Source organism: Antechinus flavipes, chromosome 2 (assembly GCF_016432865.1).
Source record: "Antechinus flavipes isolate AdamAnt ecotype Samford, QLD, Australia chromosome 2, AdamAnt_v2, whole genome shotgun sequence".
NCBI classification, from domain to species: domain Eukaryota; kingdom Metazoa; phylum Chordata; class Mammalia; order Dasyuromorphia; family Dasyuridae; genus Antechinus; species Antechinus flavipes.
The window spans coordinates 279,848,453-279,869,804 of NC_067399.1; the positions used below are offsets into that span (position 1 = coordinate 279,848,453).

The window sequence follows — 21,352 nt, forward strand, 5'->3', positions numbered from 1 at the left end:
GCAAGTATGTATTAGGTGCCTACTATGTGCCAGGCACTATATAAAATGCTTTTCACATATTATATTATTTGATCCTCACAACTACCCTGTGCATGATATAAAAACTTCAACTTTTGGTATTAAAAATATCTCATGGGGGTTGTTTTAATTAATTAATTGCTTAATATTTCTAAAGCATTTCAAAATTTGCAAGAACACTTTACAAATATTATTTCATTTATATCATCATGATAATCTTATCAGGTAAGTACAATTATTATCCTTGTCTTATAGTTGAGCAAACTGAAACAGGCAGAAGCTATTTGCCAAAGATTACACAGTGAATAAATGTTTTAGAACGTAGATCTTCCTCATTCTAGGCCCAGTCTTATATCCACTGAGTAAATCTAGCTACCTCTTTGGCAAATAGGGTTAAATGACTTGCCTAAGGCCATACAGCTAGTTATTGTCTGAGACCAGATTTGAATTCAGGTCTTCCAAATTTCAGGTCCAGTTTTCTATCTGCTGAGCTACCTACCTGCCTTTAAAATGAAAAAAAAAAAAAATTAAAAGATAAACCCACGAAAGATGTGTCATTTCATTTTAAGTTTGAGAGGAATTTTTTTGTTTATTCTCATCACTTTGATAAAGTGCCTTCTATATGGTAGATGCTTGATGAATGCTGAGTTGAGCTCAATTTATCTTCTTTTCAGGTTGACAACAACGTTTACCCTAATATCACTCATATCCAGATGATCAAATGTGCCATTGGAAGTACATCTTGTTAAACAGAGATGTTTTCCCTGATCACTTTATTTTTAGCAATAAGATGCTGCTTCATTGTCTTGGTGGAGACAGACTCACAGAAAAAAGTGGGGTCACAGCATCCTAGATTTTGAGCTGGAAGGGACTTTATCAGCTATCTGGTTTAATCCAATCATTTTAAAGATGAGAACACTTGAGGTTGAGAGGAGTTAAGAGTTTTTCCCAAAGTTTAATGGACAGTAAAGGGGCTGGCCAGGGACTGGAACCAGTTTCTCTGGCTCCAAATCAAATGCTCAATTTTTAGTTCAATATGATTCAAGCATCATTTATCAGGTGCCTACTATGTGTGACACCATGTTCTAGGTGCTGACATCTTTCCAATAAGGACTCATTATTTCTCACAGTGAAACTTAGAAGATGAGTGGGTAGCAATACTAGAGGGAGATTCACTACCTTTATTCAACAGTTTTAAAGCCCTGTTCTGTCCCAATGATACACATGATGACCTTATTTGGGCTTTTTTGGCAAAGATACTGCACTGATTCAACATTTTCTTCTCCAGCTCAATTTACAGATAAGGAAATTAAGGCAAACAGGCTTAAGTGACTTGGTCAGGGTCAACCAATTAGTTAATGTTTTAGGCCAGATTTGAACTCATGAGGATGAGTCTCCCTGATTCCAGGGCCCACAGTGTTCTATCCACTGTGCCAGGTAGCTGCCCTTACACCTGATGACCTTCATTCTTTTTCAAATTAGGCTGAAAAGGAGACTTTAGGTGAAGATTTCTTTGCATTTAATCCCATCCAGTCTTGGAGTTTAACAGCATATGAACAAACTAGGCAACACAGTGGATAGAACATCAGCCCTGGAGTCAGGAGGATCTCAATTCAAATCCAGCCTTAGACACCTGACACTTAATTATGTAAGTCACTTAACCCCAAATGCCTCATAAAAAACCCCAAAATAAATAAACAAAAAAGACCTAGTACTGGACCTGAGCTTTTGCTGATAAAGGGAGCTCTTAAATGAGGAAACTCTCTACTGCTTGAGATGCTCACTTTGTTTGCAGCTTATAGAATTAGATAGCTGCGCAGAATGTCAAGAAATCAAATGACTTGACCAACGTCACACAGCCAGGGTGAGTCAGAGGCAGGATGTGAACGCATCTCTCTGGCTCTGAGGCCCGTTTTGTATCTAGTCTGCTGCTGCTTTCATTCATGCCATAAATGACAGAATGGAACTTTTAAACTACAGGCTGAAAATTTATTTTAAGAGCTCAGTGATGAGAAAGAGCTGCCAATTCATTTATGGGATGACTCATCTTTTTAATTTATAAGAGTGAAATGCTCAGGATTATATGGTATTACTTAATAGTTTTGCAAATTCCCTTCTCTCTTCTTCCTCTCTCTTCTTTCATTTCCTCGTTTGTACTCCACGCACTTAAGTGCTCTTCTGAAATGTTGACAGTTAAGAGGCCAGAGACCTCACATTATAGCCAGGAAACAGGCTCAGCTGGGATGTCAGCAGGACACCTTTCACTAGATTGCTACATCAGTGGAACTAAACCTCATTCTGTCTTCTCCTTGGCTTCCTAGTCAATCAGGGTTTCCATTACAGCAAGGTGGTCCTGGTGCGTTTCTTTCATTGTATTGTGAACCCTAATGTAAGTATTAAGTAAAAAGCATGTTTGGTGTCAGTCCAAAGAGCTATTAAGAGCCCCTATCAATGCTCCACAGGAAAATGGGATTTCAGGCAAGACACACAGATACACATGCAACACTGAAAGATGAAAAGGAAAAATAAAGTACCTATTTTCACAGTAAATGATATTGAGGTCCATATTTACTCGAGTAACAAACATGTGGCAGTCGATTCGGACTTCATTGATCGTAGGAGGAGGCAGAGCATGAGCAACCACTACGAGACCCATGATTTGGCTGGGGACTGTCCGACCGTGGGACAAGGACACTCTTAGACGTAATCGGCCTGTTATGTGAATCACCTGTAAGAGAATACAAGACAAATGATGGGATCAGGCCACTTAAAACAGAGGCGCAAAGTATTCCATTTAAGAGGAACAGAATTAGGCTTAGAGCAGCAATTATTAGCTTGCATCTAATCACAATGGTCCCAAATGTCCTCACAGCAAGAGACAAAAGAAAAATAGTGTGATACCTACAGTTTCCAACTCAGCATCTTCAGGCTATTGATGCTTTTTTCCAGGAAATTTTTTTTAAATGGGTCTAACTAGGGAGTTTATTAGCTTAGTCTTGAAATATATATTTTAAAATTCTTGAGATCATGGACAATGTTTAGCAGATAGTATTGGTGCTTAACACACACCTTCCCTTTACCCTACCCCTTAACCCACAGACCTGATTTGGGACAAGGGTAGGAGGGCAGAGTGTCAACAGAAAACAGAGTGTCAACATAGAACCTGCTCTCAAGTAATTTTTAATATCATAAGAGATCAGTTATTGTAATTGACTCAAAAATCCAATGTCCTCATTTAGGATGTGATCTTTCTTGTAAAGATATCAAGTGAAATGATACAAGGAAAACTTGCACTATATCCAGTGATTCTTTCATTTTCAGATTTTTGTTATATTAACTTTTTTTATAGCTAGTTATCACTATTATCATAATTATACAATAACATTAATATTAATACATTATATTTGCATAGTTTTTTTGTGATTGTTGTTATTTAGTCATTTTCTGTCTTGTCCAACTCTTTGTGACCCCTCTTGGAATTTTCTTGACAGAGATGTTGGAGTGGTTTTGCCATTTCCTTTTTCAGATAATCTTCCAGATAAGGAAACAGAGGCTTACAGTTTAGAAAACATCATTGTATTCAATATCTCAACTGATTTCTACAACATAACTAGAAAGTAGGATTAATATCAATGATTTTTTTAAAGTTGTGGGGCTGTGATTTCATCATTGTGAGGAAGTCCTAGTAGGGAAATTAACTTTTGCCAATTCAGACTGCTAATTCATTTGCAACTTTTAATTTTAGAGAGTTGTTTAGGGTACTTTGAGATTAAGAGACTTTCTCACAGATCTCCACAAATATTTCTTTCAGTCCACTATTCTATGTTACCTCTCAAACTTATTTTAATATAGTTTTAATGATTCTTTTTTTTTTTAATATGAATGTCACTCTTCAGTTTTCCCTCTTTTCCAGTAAACCTTTCCCCTCCTCTGTTCTCCTCATCCCTACATACACATACACGGGAGATATAAATATAGAGTTATTTAACTTTATGTCTTTTATGTTTTAAGAATAAAATACATAGATTTAAGCAAAATAAAACAGTACTTTGGCCAGATTCTGATGACATATGCTTCATTCTGCACCTAATGCCCACCACCTCTCTACCAAGAGGTGAGGAGAATGTCAATCTCATTTTATAGAAGGAAAAATTGGGGTCTAGAAAGTTAAATGATTTGCCCAAGATCACATAGATATTAAATGGGTCTTTTGGTAGCAAAATAACTGATTTTTCTACTATGGTATGGTGGCTTTTTTTGAGAACCTTATAAGAGGTTTAGCCACTATACTTAAAATGAAATAAATCCTTTTTCTCAACTAAAATATTTTAAACAAAATTTTAATGCTTACTAAAGATTTTTTACAAAAGAGTGTATAGACTTCTTAACATGGGGATTATGAACTTGTTTTGAAAAATATTTTGATACCTCTTTTGATATAATTGGTTTCTTTTACATTTTAGGATATTGCTATGCAAAGGGGTTTATAAGCTTCAACACACTGCCCAAGGGGTCTGTTAAAAGGAATATTCTTTATTCGGGCTTTTGTCCTGATTAAAGAAGCAAAATTCAGGGCAAAGAGAATTAAAAGAATTTATTAAAATATGTCAAGGAAGCAACACTGAAGATCGGTAAGAGTTTTAAAATGGAGCCAGCTTTTATTGACAAATTTTGTAATGAGATAAAGATAATTTAGATAGATCCATATCAGTATAATGGGATGGGCCATTGCATCTCAGGTTCTCCCCAAGGATGCAGGTCCATAGGTAGGGATACAGTCACCACAGATAGGGATATATGATGAATAGCAGGTAATACAAAAGCTGCAGATGGAAGAAGTCTCCTCCAACAGAACCTCCCCCAACACTAATTTACAAACTGGACTGAAAGCAATAGGTCACTGAGTCTGCAGGATTTTCCATAGGTCCATAATACTAACGACCCTTGCTATGTTCCAAAGCTCTTTATTTATAGATCATATTCAAGAAAAGATATCTGCATTGGCTTCCTTTCCTTTTATTTTAAATTGGGATTTGGGAAAGGGACTGGAGTATAATAAATTTAAAAGGATAGGCTGGAGCCAGATTGTGAAGGTTTTAAAAACTAAATAGAGGATTTTACATTTTATCCTAAGGGCAGTAGGGAGCCATTGCAGTTTATAGAAGGTTTGAGAGGGAAGCTAAGAAAAAACACAAAAAGAGAAAAGCCTGAGAAAGAAGAGAAGGGGGCAAACTCAGATGAGAATAAGTACCTAGGAGCCCTTGACCAGCTCCTTTTCAAGACATAAGAATCTGTGGGAGAAATTGAAGGTGTTTTGCGTAAAGAAGAAAAGATGTGGGGATGTTTATTTTGTTTTTGTTTGAAATCTATGATTTTATCCCTTTAGTGCTTTCTTGGAGAAGTAGACTTTTCCCTATTTATATATAGTGGCAATTGCTGTAGTTCTTGCTGTGGTCATCTGTAAATGAAAAAAATGCTTGGGTCACTGAAGGTAGGACAAGAGTTGAATTATTTGCTCAGGGAAGCGTATGGAAGACTAGGGTCAGACCCTGATCTGAACAAGCTCTAGCCATGTGATTCTGCACAAATCATCAGATTTCTCAGAGAGATCCAATTGCCTCATCTATTTAAAAGAAAAACAGATCAAAGAACAATGGACATCATAAGGCTTAATAGGAAACTTAGAAATTGCCTTTTCCAGTCTCTGCAGTTGATTGAATGTAGAATCCCATAAAAGCTAAGAACTTCCCAGTCACAAAGCTAGTTGGTAACAGAAATGGGATTTGCCTTCTAAATTCTTCAAGCCCATATCACTTTATACTATCTATCTTTCAGGTTTGTTTGTGAGCAAAGTGCTTTGTAAAGTCTGGAGTATTTTTAGAAAGATTAGTTTTTATAAAGTCCTAAAGAGAATTTCTGTTTAGATATAGGGTTTGACTAAACATTCTTTGGTTCTTCTACTTCTGAGATTCTTGATTCTATAAAGGGTCACTTAGCAGATTGTGCTTTACAGAGGCAGAAATTTTCCAAGGAAGGATTTGAAATCAGAGGAACTTGGCTCATCTCCCAGTCCAGTCATTTGCTTCCTCACCACTTAACCTCCCTGGTTCTTAATTTCCTGATCTGTAAAATGAGAAGGTTATACTATATGGCTTTTGAATTCCCTCTTGCTCTACATCTAAGATGCTATAACTAGGACCATCCCCGAGTATTTAAAACTCCAGCAAATCATATTGTATGTTCCTCCCTCTTTTTTGCTCTCATTCCCTCTTGGCACTTTTATTCACTTAACAGAAAAGAGATGTATTTCATCACAGTGGGTGAATCCCAATGTGGGAACTCCCTTCACCAATCCATCAGTGCTTTCTTACAAGAATTTTATGAAGTCACTTAAGATACATAGAACTTATAGGATTTGTTTATATAGCGAATAGAGAGGCAATATGATATAGAGAGCAGAGTTCCAACCTTGAACCTTGGAACCAGGAAGATATGACTTCAAATCCTGCCTCAGACACACATTAGCTATATGATCTTGGACAAGTCATTTAACTTCTTAGTTCTTTGAGCAGTTCTCTAAGACTATCAAATTGTAGAGTAAGTGACTACCTGTTCTGATAGAGATACTTTTCTTATTTGGAAATCAAAGATCCAGTCCCTATTCCTATCCCTATTTAGACAGCAAATGTGAAAGGCAGGATTTGAATCTAAGTTTCCAACTTCAAACCATTTACTAAGGGACACTGGTTCTATTCTAGTATATGCATACATGCACAAATTAGATTGAAAATAAGCATTCAGACTCATAGAAATCTAGATTTGGAGCTAGAAGGGAACTTTAGAGGCCTTCACATCCAGTTCCCTCATTGTAAAGAATAAGAGACTGATGCACAGGGACTTTGTGACTAGACCAATATGGTCAATGCCTGGGGCAGGATTTGACCTTGGCTCTTCCTGCCTCCCATTCCAGCACTATGGTTTGCTACCTTAGATGTCAAAAAGAAGGCAGAAAAAGGATTTCAGGTAGGTTGTAAGATGTGGGAAGAGCAGTTCTTTCTTTCTTTCTTTCTTTCTTTCTTTCTTTCTTTCTTTCTTTCTTTCTTTCTTTCTTTCTTTTGCCTTGGGCTGATAGGGATGAGATGGGGTAGGCTGTGGACTGACCACATTTAACAACAGATGATGTAACAACCTTGTTCTTCTCTTCCACTTTTCTCCCTGAATCATCCACTGCCTAATGGCCAGTACCTACCATAGTAAGAGTACCTAGGAGGAATTATCTTTACGTACCATATCATGGAACCACAGCTCTAGTGAATACATTTCTTAATGAATCTTTTGGGAAGCCCAAGGTCAGAACACACTTGGGAACCAAGTATTTAAGGGTCTTCTCCTTCTTTCCTCTCTTGCTATGAGTTTCCCAAGTTGGGGAGTGGGGAGAATGTCTCAATCATCTGGTCACTGCTACCCTGCCCTGGGTGGGAACTAGTCAGTGAGTCTATATTTGATTACCATTTACTTTGAATTATTTAGTTTTTCAAACACAAACTGAATTCTTGTCACTGGGAAACAGGATCAAAGCTAGAAATAGCTACACTTTAGAGTTCTCGCTATATTAAATAATACTTCTCCCTTGCTATATTTTACATTTGTGCCCAGAGCCGATGATCTGGAAATGCCAATGAGAATGATTATTTAGTCTATTTCAGCAGTAGTTTTCCGACCACCCACATTTGAAGTTGACTAAATTCATTCTTAATGCACCTTCAGTCGGTCTAGCTACTTTATGAATATTTGAAGACGTTCCTAGAGGCAAGGATGCTAAAACACCATCTCAGACACACATTTTTGCAAGACCTCATTAACTAATAAAGAAATAGCTAAAAGAAACCGGATTAACTTCACAGGAGGGGCGCTAATAGTCTCCATTCCTCCTTCTAGCTAGGCTTACATAGATGCTTATTTATCATTATCTGTCTCGTTTTATCATGAACATTCAGCTTTCTGGAAAAACACAAATCTATGAATGTCTGGGAAAACATACACCCAGCAACGATATGCTAAATAAATCCCTACTCGGCATTCTATGCAAAAGCATCTTAAGAAGTACAGACTGGAAAACATTTTGAGAAGGCATACTGGCAAGAAAGCTATGTAGTGAGTCAGATTTTCCATGCATTTACTTTTCAAATTAATTTCATAATGCTAACAGTTTACATTTGGAAATCTGAATAATTGGTTGATTTTTTTTTTTTTTACTTTTTCTCAGATTTTTTGGAGGAATGACATAACATTAGGGCCAACCTCTGAGTCCCTGTAGGGCATGTAGTTGTGGAAAGAATTTGTGGACATGGTTCTAGCCCATGTTCTGTCACTTGTCATATGACTTCTGAGTTTCAGTTTCTTCCCCTGTAAAATGGCAGCATTGAACTACATGACCTTTTAGGTCCCCTCCAGCTGGAAAATCTGTAATCTTATCAATAAAAGATTAGGCAGGTAAAGAGATAACAAAATTACATTAGTATTTATGCCTGAATGATGGTCCCATTTTTGTGGGGAATGGGATTAATAAAATCACAAAATTGTTTCAGAACAAATTCACTGATATAGTGGGAAAAGGCCAAGCCTGGAACTCGAGAAACATGAGTTTTGGTTTATTAGGGTTGCCACTAATTAGCCAGATCATTTACAATAAGTCACTCAGCCTCTCCACAACTTCAGTTTTCTCACAAATAAGGAAGAATGCTGAACTAGGCTATGAAGTTAAAAGTTTTTGACCAGAGTGGTTTCCTGGATCCTATTAGTTGTCCTCTCCTTCTTCTTGATATACTCATCCATTTGTATATTATGTCACCCTGGGCAGTATGGTATGATGATATGTATAGAAGGTTTGGAGGCTGAAGGTCTGGCTTTTAATCCCAGCTTTGTCATTTACTAACTATGTCATCTTGGGAAAGTGACTTAATCCCCTTTGTTCTTGTTTTACTCATCTGTAAAAGGAGTTGAACATGATGGTCCCTAAGGTCTCTTCAAAATCTAAATCGATGATCATATTATATTTCACAAACCAATAGGTGGCAAGTACCTTTGCTGCAAATATAGACGGCAACCTGTCTTTGAGAATTCAACAAATAAAGTGATTAGAACACTTTCACTGACAAACATGGTGCCTGTACTCATCTGGATGTAATATTGATCATAAAAATGAAATAAAAATATTTTAATAGCTGTTGCTCTACTAAATACTTATCAGCTCTAATCTACATGGAATAAAATCTTTTAAAACATAGTGACCTAATGGAAAAAAATCAAAACCATGTGGGAATAGAGTGAAATACTTATCATGCCCATGATCCTGTTTGCTATAACATTTGCCCTGAAGATGCTTTCAGTAAATCTACAGAAGATGAGTTTATGTCCTTAAACTTGTATTCAGTTATAAAAAGCAGTCACTTTATCTGTCTGGCAATAATTTGCAGGACATTAAATCTAAGAGAATAATAGCAAGATAGTAACCTATTCCAAAACAATTTCTATCCAAACTCTAAGATGAGAAGAATGAGATAACAGCAATAATAAGTGATTTTTATATAGCACTCTAAAACATTATTCCAGCCAAGTCTCACAATAGTCCTATGAGGTAAGTGCTCTAAGTATTCTATTTCCCATGTTATCCCTTTATCTTCAAGGTTACATAAGTACTAAGTACTAGAGGAAAGATTTGAATCTAAGTCTTTCTGGCTCCAATTCCAGCATTCTATTTATCATGCCATGTTTTCTTCAAATGATGCGTTAATGCATGTTGGATTATACTAGACTCAATTCAGCTCTAAAATTTTATAATTTTATAAATGCATTTCTTTTCTAATCTAGATCAAAGGAAAGAGTTTTTAGAATATAGCAAGGTACTGATTAATAGAGAACTTTCTAATTTTTTTCTGTTATTATTGCTCATGATTTTATGGTCTTTTGAATATTAATAGTTGAATAGGATTATTTTGAAAAGCATCACACAAATTTCTTCCACTCTGAGCACCTTTTCATCTGGTCTCTGAGCTCCTGACTCTTGACCATACCTTTAAAAGAAACTGCTGAATCTGAAAGATTTGTTGGTGATTTTGTTATGTGGACTTAGAGAGACTCAGTGAAACCCATGGAATTCCATTTTCCCTGAACTCAACTTTATAGAGGTGAGAGGGTAATCCTCAAACTTCTCGTCCTGTCCTCATGCACAGTTTCACAGATTTTTATAGACCAGTTACATCCCATAGTCTTACTCTAAGCCCCTCATTTTGGCATTGCTGCCAATCAAACACTGACAGTGTTGATGGAGAAAATAATAATATATGACATTGATGGAGCACTTCAAGGTTTGCAAAGTGTTTTAAATACATTATTTCATTTAATCCTCATAACCATTCAGTGAGATATTACTGTCCTTTCATTTGGGAGATGAAGATTGAGGTTCGGTGAGGTCCAATACCTTTTCTATGGTCATTCAACTGGGTAAATCTCCAGAGGAACAACTAGAACTGAAATCTCTACTGATTCTAAGCTTTTTGCTTTTTTCTACATCACGCTGAATTTTTTTTTTCTTAACCATATCTGCCATTTTCTTAGTATGGAAACTTCCTATGACCTTCTACCAATGCAGATCAGAGATTACTAAGTACTGATAGTCTTAGAGAATTGACTGGAGGCTCTGAGAGGTTAATCAAAGCTTTTAGATGTTAGAGTGAATAGAATACCAGATCTGAAGTCAAGAAAACGTCATTTCAACTCCACTTTCCAGACACTTACTAGCTGTGTAACTTGGAGTAAGTCATGTAATTAAATCAAATTCATGCACAAGCCAAAATATCCATCATTCTCATGATGTCATCAGTCCTCTTCAAGAAGGAAGGACAAACAATAATAAAAAACCTTTGTCTATCTCAGTTTCTCTAACTTTAAAATGGGGATCATAATCACACTTGCCTCACAAAGTTGTTTTGCAAATCAAATGAGATTGTATTTGTAAAGTGAATATAACAGGTATAATATGTTGTTATTCATCAGTCATTTCAGTCCTGGCCCTCTTCATGATTTGGGAAAATTCCATGGCAAAGCACTGGAATGATTTGTCATTTCCTTCTCCAGCTCAAAGTTACGTGACTTGCCCAGGGTCACACAGCTATTAAGTGTCTGAGGCAGGATCTGAACTCTGATTTTCCTAATTCCAGGCCCAGCATTTATCCACTGTACCCACCTAATTATATTATTATTTACCTTCCTGAATGTCATAGTATAATAACAATAATGACAATAGTCAAACATATATAGTACTTTAAGGTTTAAAAAAACCTCTCTTGCTCTTGAAATATGGAGACTGAATGTGGCTCAAAGCATAGTATGTGTACCAACTTTTTGTTGTTATTTATTTGCTTTTTTTTTCTTTCTCATGGTTTTTTCCCTTTTGATATGATTTTTCTTGTGCAGCATGACAAATATGGAAATATGTTTAGAAGAACTGCACATGTTTAACCTATATTGGATTGCTTGCTGTCTTGGAGTTTGGGGAGGAAGAGAGGAAGGATAAAAATTTAGAAAACAAGGTTTTGCAAAGGTGAATGCTGAAAACTATCTTTGCATATATTTGGAAAAATAAAATAGTATTTTAAAAAAGTTCCGTCTGTTTATGTGTGCATATATTTAAATATATTTTCATATATACATACACATGTATATATAATTTACATATAATATATTATGTTATGTTAATATAATCACCATCACATATATTATTCTATACACACATATGTATATACATACACACATATATATGTAGATATGATTTGATCTTCATAACAACATTATTAGGGAAGTTCTGTTATTACAATTTTACAATTTTATAAAAGAGGAAATTAAATCTGACATAGGTTAAGTGACTTGCTAATGGCAATATATCTGCAGTAGCAAGTGACTCCAGGTCTTCTTGACTCTAAGAATGACTGTGTCCATTATTTCTTTCTTGTCCCTCTAGATAGGAACCATTTGAACTGAAATCCCAGAATCCTTGGTAAATCTGACCAAATGAGCACAATCTGACACTAGGCATACTAAAGAAATTATTGTGTGGCTTTTATTTCCCCCTTGTCTCTGATACAAAAAGCGGATGTGCAGAATGTTGTAAGTACAAGTAAACAGAGTTTATGATGAGTGTGGGAGTGTTAACAAGCCACATTGCTTGGACAAATATATATTTCTTTTCCCGCCATATGTTCCCTTCCGTCATCTGTTAGCGATAAGCACTTAGATGTGCTCTACTAATATCCACTCATTATAAACAAGCTCATCACAAAGACCTTGATAAAACCTTTCCTCTATCAATACTTAAAGAAAACACAGAAGCCAAAAAACCCCAAAAACCCAAACCCCAAAACAACAACATAAAAAATAACCCACATCTGGAACTTAATCCTTATCCTATCTGTACTAAAACTTACCTCTGGTAATAGGAATTCCTTTCTTTATCAAAATTAAGTACTAGGGATTATAGGTATCATTTCTCACATAAGAAAACAAATAGGGCCAGATGACAATGGAAAAGCCAAACAAAACCAAAAACAAAACCAAAAACAAAACAACAAACCAACAACCAAACAAACAAAAAAAAACTGCACTTTCCTTCAGAGATTTTCTCCTTATCCTTTAAAGAGAACCCAAATTTCCCTTAAAAATTAAGTTTACTTCTGGCTCTTTTGTTCCCTCTGAAAAAATATGGCTTGCCTTTCAGATAGTCAGATCCATAGTCCCGGTATATAGTCTCACTCTTTATTTTAAAGTATTGCTTCTAAATCTGAAAGACAAGGGCCTCCCTTTCCTGGAACCCCAAGTCTCCGGTTTTATACATAGCACAGAAACCATGCAAATTCTGTGTGAGAACTGGATCATACCATAAATTATTCTGTGCTAATTTTGAAGCAAAGGAGAATAGTTTTCAAGATAGCCCTTCTCTTTTTTCTTAAGTTTTGTGCCTGGTCATAGGTTGTAGTATGTATATAACCATGTATCTTTGCTTAGGAGTTGAAAAAACATACTGTACTTTCTTATACTTGCCAACAGTTACTCTTGGAAGCCTTTTTGTAATAAGTGACAGGAGAGAGAATATGGCTAAAAGGGTGAAATTCTAGGCTCTCCTAAGTGGGGCATCATTTTAGTTGGGATTAAAGGACCTAGAGATGAAGGGACCATTGTAACCATCTCATCCAACTCCCTCATTGTAATATTTGAGAAGACTAGGGATCACAATGTTTCATCAGTGGTGCCATAGGGCACATAGTGCCAAGTCTGGAGTCAAACTCATCTTTCTAAGTTCAAATCCAGTCTCAGATACTTACTACCTGTGTGATCCTGGGCAAGTCACATTATTCTGTCTGCCTCAACTTGCTTCTTTGTTCAATCATTTCAATTGTGTCCAACCTTTTATGACTCCATTTGGGGTTTTCTTGGCAATTTATTTTATAGATGAGAAAACTGAAGCAAACTAATTTAAGTGACTTGTCCAGGATCACACAGCTAGGAGCTGGTCTAAGGCTGAATTTGAACTCAGGAACATGAATCTTCTTGACTTCAGGTCTGCCATTCTATCTATCTATTTATCACCTACTGTCTCCTGTCTCAGATTCAACAGACTCCTTACTCCCAGTCTGACACCTTCACCATTACACCATGAATATCTATGCAATAAAAAAAAACTTGCATTTATCTGGAAACCATATAAACAGACAATCCAAATAACTGGAATGTCCTACCCACCATCATCCATTTCCCATATTCCCCACCCTGACACAATGCATAAAAACTTAGTCTTTTTTTTTTTTAAGTCAGGAAGACCTAAAATCAACTACTAAGGTTTGATCTATAATGGCTGTGACCCAAGAATATTGACTACCTAAACTCTCTTATAAAGCTATGATCTACAATGACAGAGGAAGTTTTTTAGACCTGTAAAATCAAAGATGGGACTTTAAAAAAATTCTCTTTTGTAAGATGCAAATGACAATAAATAACCTGTAACTAGGGATTATTTTATTTTTTAATGTATCATCTATTATAAGTTAATGACATACTCCTGATTGAAGCTCAAGCTACTTCATCTTTTTTCAGCTCTTCACAGGGGTATATAATGATAGAAATACTGAAAGTTTCCAAGGAACTGTTTGAATCAAAAGAAATAAGTTGGAAAAAAATACCAACATAACTTATTGTATTTTAGATAGGGACTTCCTAGAATCCTAAAATATTATAGTACTGAGATTGGCCCTCTGATTTCATTGGTCTAGCAGACTCTTAGATAAAGAAATTCTTTTTACAAATATAGGTGAGAACCTCTACAATTTATATTCTTCCAGGGTTACCTTGAATGACTGTTCAAGAGTCACACAGCCAGAATGTGTCAAGATCAGCTTCCCTTATGCCAGCTTCTCTTTTACACTGTTTCTAATTGTTTGAAAAGTGATAATTCTTGCACAATACATAGGGAAGATCTCAAGTGACCTTAATGTTTCCCTTTTCCCTCTTTGACCAACTATTCCAAATAAGGAGTTTCCTATATCCATACCAGATTGAATAACTAATGCAGGGGACTCATGGGAAACCCTTTGCTTTTAGAAGGTCCTGCAGCCTCTTAGGGCTAAGGCCAGCATGTAGGGACAGTGTTGTGTTATAATCCTATCCTCTAGGGGACAGAAGATACTGCAAATTTCCTGATTAATTCAGGACTACCCAGACAATTTTTACCCTTAATTTGAAAGCTCCAGTGGAGCTTTCCACTGCAAGAGTGCTGGAAATTTATCACCTCTAAGTTTCTTATGCAAGAAATAAATAAATAAATTCCTGGGGCAACGAATAAGAAATTATTTTTTAAATCCCTCATGTTTAAAATACATTAGTTGCAGCATTCCATTCTCACATTTCTACATTCCCAAACATAACAGTTAGATCCTATCAATCTACTTAAAAGATACTTCAAATATGTAACATAAAACAATATGTAAAATTACAGCTTTGTCTAGCTTCTTAAACAATACAGGATTCCATATTTCTTCCTGGTTTTTCCCCTTAGAGAAAATAAAGCGTTCTCTTTTCTTCTAGAGATACTCTTTTAGGTTGAGAGACATTTAAGGAAACTGGGGAGATTGCTTTAACTAGATTATGCAAATGTATGCCAAGGATATAAGGTTTTCTCAGAGAGGGGAAACACTTCAAATATCATTTAATAAAGCAGGGGCCATGGGTAGAAAAAATGTCTCGACAAACTGTTTAGGAGTGTATTGAGGAGGACGGACTGCATGGGTCTGATCAAATTCCACTTGATTCAGTTACTTTATTAAAGAATATAAGTTCAACCTCAATGCCCCGGAGAGAACAGGCTACTCTAGCACAGTGGAGGACACCTCTGTTCTGCCCCTCTCTCTGGTTTTTGCTTAGGAAGAGGACAATATTCCCCTCCCCCCATCCCTAATCACCATCCTATGTATATCTTAGTATCCCCACTCCAACCTTGTTTAGTGGATAGAGGAATTGCTTTTTTTCCTCTTCTCAATGGAAAAATTATAGGGCTGCATTTCATTATAATTTTTAAAATTCATCTAGTAAAATATAAGGCTTAGAAGAAAAATTAATATATCATCTCTTTCTGGGAGGATTCCTAGCTCATACTGATATTTTTTTCCTTATGAACCAATGGGCAATTATTGTTTTATCAACTGATCTTCAGCCTTAATTTATGACTCCTGAATAACTATTTCTTTCTGTGTATGTGGTCAGTTTTATGAATAAATATTATGTAATGTATAGTGTGGTGTAGTGAGTAAAAAGTGCTGCCTACAGAATTGGAAGTCCTGGGTTGAAATCCCATCTCTGATCCACATTGTCTGTGTGACTCTAGGCAAGTCTGCCCCCAGGCAATTCTCTGAGATTATAAATTGCAAAGAAGATGCCAAACAGAATTGGAAGAAGATTTCTCTCTGGGAGCTTCCAACACTGATGAGATCAGAGGTCTGGAAAAAAGAAAATGTGAGCACAGGCTGGAGTTGGCTCAAACCAGAGCTGGTTGTTAAACATCTTGAATATTTATACTCAGAAAACCTGCAATTTGGGACTTGATTTACTATTTTATTGATTGTTTAGACTTAAGAAAGAAATGGAAAAAATGTCAATAAAGTAGATTCAACTTAAAAGTGTATACTCTCCCTTTCCCCTAGTTGTCAAACCTTTACCAGCACACCCTGGAACAAAACCAACTATTAGTCAAACATATATTTTATTAGGAAATACCATATCATTTAACTAGATTATGCAAATGTATGCCAAGGATATAAGGTTTTCTCAGAGAGGGGAAACACTTCAAATATCATTTAATAAAGCAGGGGCTTTCTCGTCTTTCTTTCTTTCTTTCTTCCTTCCTTCCTTCCTTCCTTCCTTCCTTCCTTCCTTCCTTCTTCCTTCCTTCCTTCCTTCCTTCCTTCCTTCTTTCTTTCTTTCTTTCTTTCTTTCTTTTTTTCTTTCTTCTTCTTCTTCTTCTTCTTCTTTTCTTTCTTCTTCTTCTTCTTCTTCTTCCTTCTTTCTTTTTCTTTTTTCTTCTTTTTTGCTGAGGCAATTGGGGTTAAGTGATTTGCGAGAGTCACACAGCTAGGAAATGTTAAGTGTCTAAGACCAGATTTGAATTCAGATCCTCCTGACTTCAGGGCTGGTGCTCTATCCACTGCACCAACTAGCTGCCCCCTATATTATTCTTGATCCAAAGTACCAAACCTGGTCTTTCTTGTCACCTCTGTAGTTTATGCTCTAATTATCTCTTGTTTAGATAATTGTAGTAGTCTTCTAGGTTAGTTTTCTTGTCCCTAGTCTTCAGTCTCTCCCCTTCTAATTTATCCTACAACAGACAACAGACGAAAGACAAATTGTTCTTCTGGTTTCCCGTTTGTGATTCCCATCCCTCTTCTTCTCAGAAATCTTCCACAATTCCTCCTTGCCTACTGAATAAAGTCCCACTTCCTCAGCCTAACACTTCAGAGCTTGGCTCCAGCTTGCCTTTTTAGCACTGTCACATTCTATCACAGCCAAATTCGACCCTTGAATATCCTCTAAACACCTTTAACTTCATCTCTATCTGTTGATGTGCTACTCATAATTCAAGGCCAACAAATGACACCTTCTCCAAGTAGTTTTTCCCTGATTCCCCTCCTCTTCCAAGGTGGAAATAATTTCTCACATCTAAAGTCAGAATACTTTATGCTTTTCTTATTCACTTCTTATATTTAATATTAATAATATTATATATGATGTGAATATATCTGTGTATGTACTTTATCTCCATCTATTATATTATAGATTATTTGCCTCAGTTTTCCCAATTGTAAAATAAGAGGGTTGATCTAAATTTCTTCACAATTCCAGATCTCAAAAAAATTCTTTTAATAAGTCATGTCTTACTCATTTTTGTAATTCATTCAGCACTTGACTCAGTAGACCTAGAAGACCCTTGATTCCTAGTTGAATGAATGAATAAGTAAGTGAATGAATTATTTGCTTTTTAGTTTGTAGTATCATCCATGTAATCCAAGATATATATCTTTAATATCACTGATGTATTTTAGTATTTCAAGAATTTGTGATTTTAACAGTGTGGGTACCTTCAAAGAAAGCAATGTAGGATCTCTTGGACTATTGTGAACCCGATAATTAGACTTTCTGAATTTTGCTAGACTTGTTCTCATATGACAGATAAACTCCACTACCAGATTTGTACTCAAAGTGTTTCTAACTTGATAGGACATGTAATCCTTGCTCTTTCCTGACAGCCTTTGAGAACCCAATGTTAAGTAACGCTATGAGACAATGAAGCATTGGAATAGGACTTTAGTAGAAGCTAATACCTAACTGGAACAAATACTATTAGCCATTTTGGAACAGTTGAATGAATAAATGTATAGTAAAACATTCTTAGTTCTTCGAGCACTGACAAATGTTAAGTTATCACTCCCCAATTCTTAAAGAATTAAAATTCTCCTTCCTCTACTGAAATATGCAAAGGAATTATTGTATTTCCATGTTAGGGGCCAAAGATTTCTTAAGTACAGGCAAGCTTGAAAAAAATAAAACAGGACTCAGGTGTTGTCAAGGAAATACATATCAACAAATTTTGTCTGGTTCCTTGGGATATTGTATGCCAAAGAACTCAGATGGCCTACAGCACAGCCAAATAGGGAAACACAAACACAAGGAGAAAGAGGCCCAGATAATCCTAGACTCTTCAAAACTCCAAACCACACAAAGACTCACGTGGATCTCTTGTTGTCATTCTTTCTAAAACACCTAACTCATCCATGATGGTACAATGGAGGAAACTAACACTATTTCAGAGGTTGTACTTTTAAATATTGTCTGTAGAGATATTCATATTGAGAGATGCTATTTAGTATTATCTTTAGGATTCTTGTTAACAGTTGCTGACTTCCTCATTGCTCAACTGGTCTACCTTCCTAATTGTGCTCTTCAATCTCCCTTTGATTCTGAAAAAAAGAAGATGGAAGGCGGGGTTAGGAACCAACATAATAGGCCTATTGTGTGAAGTCCACAAGAGTTTCTAAAGTCTTTCCCTTTTTTGCCTCATTGGGTCAATGATGCTCTACTGACTTCTTTTCAATGACTGTTCCATATATGTATAGGTCTTTATGGACTTCCTCAGTGTATCTCTGGGTGGGACTCTGCAGTTTAATTCTACAAGAATTCTTTAGTTCTTCTGAAGGGTTTGTTTGTACCAGTGGTCACTCTAATAATTTTTCTTACCCTTTTTATATCTTCAGGGTTCTGATAAGTAGGTGCAAATTATAAATCTAAAAATGTTATATAAATGTTAGCCATTATTATTATAATTAAACAAGGGCAGAAATTTGACTTAAAGGTCTTCTCTTCCAGAAGCTTCTATCACCTTATGCAATATTTAAGCAAAGTTCCCTGCATATTCATCCTAACATTGAGGATGGTTGAGATTTTTCCCTAGGTATTAGAGTTTGGAATTGCCAGAAAAAGATATACAATTATGTGCTCAAAGCTGAGGGTGCACTTGCCTGTCAGTACCTGCCAGGAGGCATTGAGGTATATATGTCCATTATCAGTATAAGGGACACTGGTGGGAGAGTAACTCCTTGATGTTCTTGAGAAAGGGCTAATGGACTAAGATTAGACTTTGTTTGAAGTTCTTTGGAATCAGGGACTATTTCCTTCTTTGTATTTGCTTTTTTGGTCCGTGACCTGGTGCTTATCGTATTAATAAATACTGATTGATTGATTTTCAATAAGGATTGTTAAGTTGATGCAGGGAAGAGCAGTATAAAAGAGAAGTTATCAGTATTATCAGTCTGGCATATTCAATGAGGACATATATTTGTAACCCAGGTAGTTTATGCTGGGGTAATAGAAACAACAAGGCTCTGTACAGGAGGGTGACTGAATTGGATGAATCAGATAAGGAGGCTCAGTTTGAGTGAAAGTGTGGATCTGTAGCTCAGTGGGGACAAAGAGATTAATGTGGCTATGCACTTAGTAGGGGCTTTGGCTATGTCCAATAATCTAAAAGTCCTTCTTGTTCAATAATATCTGTACTAGGGAAACATGATAAAAAGCCTGATTAAATTTGGTATCAGATTTCTAAGTTTCTAAGTTCCCAGTAATCTTTGTAAAGGAATAAAATGTTTTTAGTGGGTAGGTTCACAAAAGGGAATCTAGCTCAGACAAAATTATAGCTAAATAGATTTAATCAAAAGAGAAAAATAGGGAAATTATACTATATGTTAGCCATATTAATTAATATTCTTTTAGACTATTTAAAATTACTAGACAGTATAAGATTGGAATATTGCTATGGTATAGGACATGATGAATTGGTAGAGTTAAAAAAATATGGAAAGACTTGGACTCATGAAGGAAAATATTATCCATCTGCAGAGAAATAGAAGACAAACAAGTGTAATACAGTCTTGATATGTATATATGAATATATGTATATATCTGTGTATGATTATAGTTATCATGTATATATACATATACACATATGTTTATATGTATGTGTGTGTGCATGTATGTATTTGTGCTTAATTATAGCCTTCTTGGGTGGGAGAGGAGGAAGAGGGGAAAAGAATAAAACAAAAAGTGCACAGCAGAGAACAAAAGAAAACCTACAAGGAAGCAAATAAAGATGGACAGCTCTGAACATAATGTGTAATTTTATTCTTGAAATGGAAATTTGTTGATTTATATTTTAAATTCTCTCCTATGTTCTGCTGTGTACATGGCACAGTACATGAGAAGGCATCATGATTGGTGGGAGAAATCTCTGAAACTGGAAGACAAAGCCAACTTTCATTGGTCCTTCATTTTCTCTTTGGAAAAATGAGAAGGCTGGAAAAGATGGCTCCTGAAGGGTCTTTTAGCTATAGAACTTTGAGGTGATGGCGTTACGATCAGCTCCAGTTACTGTAATGGGTCCTGGAGAGGGTTGAAGTCTGGTGTGATTCTTGTAAGCTAATTGTGATGATCACATTTCCAGTTAGGCTAGAACCAAGACTTAGACTGCTGATGGTGCTATCGAAGAGGTCTCCTTTTCACTATGAGAGGAACTGTCTAATTTAAGGGTGCCTCTCACCCTTAAAAGCTATCATGATAGGTCTCTTGATTAGGACTATGGATAAAACTCAAAGACAACATCACTCTGACCTACAAAGGCTGATCTCTGCTCCTGTTCTCCACATGAGTAGGGGACCAATAGCAAGCTCAGTTAGAAGCAATGGCTTTGAAGCTCTGGGTGCTGCTGGCAGAGGTCTTCCCCCTAACCCTATAGGTCCTTGTAAATGGCATTCCTGTTGTGACATATTCTGGACAACCATTGCTGTAGGTCTTACAGTTATTTGTTCAGTCTCTCTATAAACTCCATCTATTAAAAACTTCATCTCCTTCTAGTTTATGGTGAGGTGGGTCAAAGACATATAGCCTAAGGATATTATTTCTCAGTGTTCCATGATCAGTGACAAGGTCCCATGACCTCCAACAAAGGAATGCTCAAAAGAATTGGACATCTAAGTAGGTACTGACAATGAGGAAGAAGATACTGACCTAGAGGTACTGATTGGTCACTATTAGGGCCTTTTGCATGAAGCCCAAGACTTCAAGCATTTTCCAAAGTAAGGATTTTGGTCCCATGAAAAAACATTGAATATAGGGCCAGGCAGATGATCTGGTCTCAAGTCTTGCCTTCCTGCTTATGTAACCTTAGACCAATCACATCTAGAGCGCA

At 36.2% G+C, this 21,352-nt stretch overlaps 1 protein-coding gene across 4 annotated transcripts in view; it reads right to left on the reverse strand.

Annotated features, from left to right (window-relative positions):
* Positions 1-21,352, reverse strand: part of NPAS3 (neuronal PAS domain protein 3) — a 1,088,750-nt gene that overhangs the window by 39,112 nt on the left and 1,028,286 nt on the right. For all 4 annotated transcript variants that reach the window (XM_051977274.1, XM_051977273.1, XM_051977276.1 and 1 more), the window contains one exon: positions 2,553-2,746. In XM_051977274.1, coding sequence (XP_051833234.1) covers positions 2,553-2,746 — 194 coding nt within the window. The remainder of the gene's footprint in view (positions 1-2,552; positions 2,747-21,352) is intronic.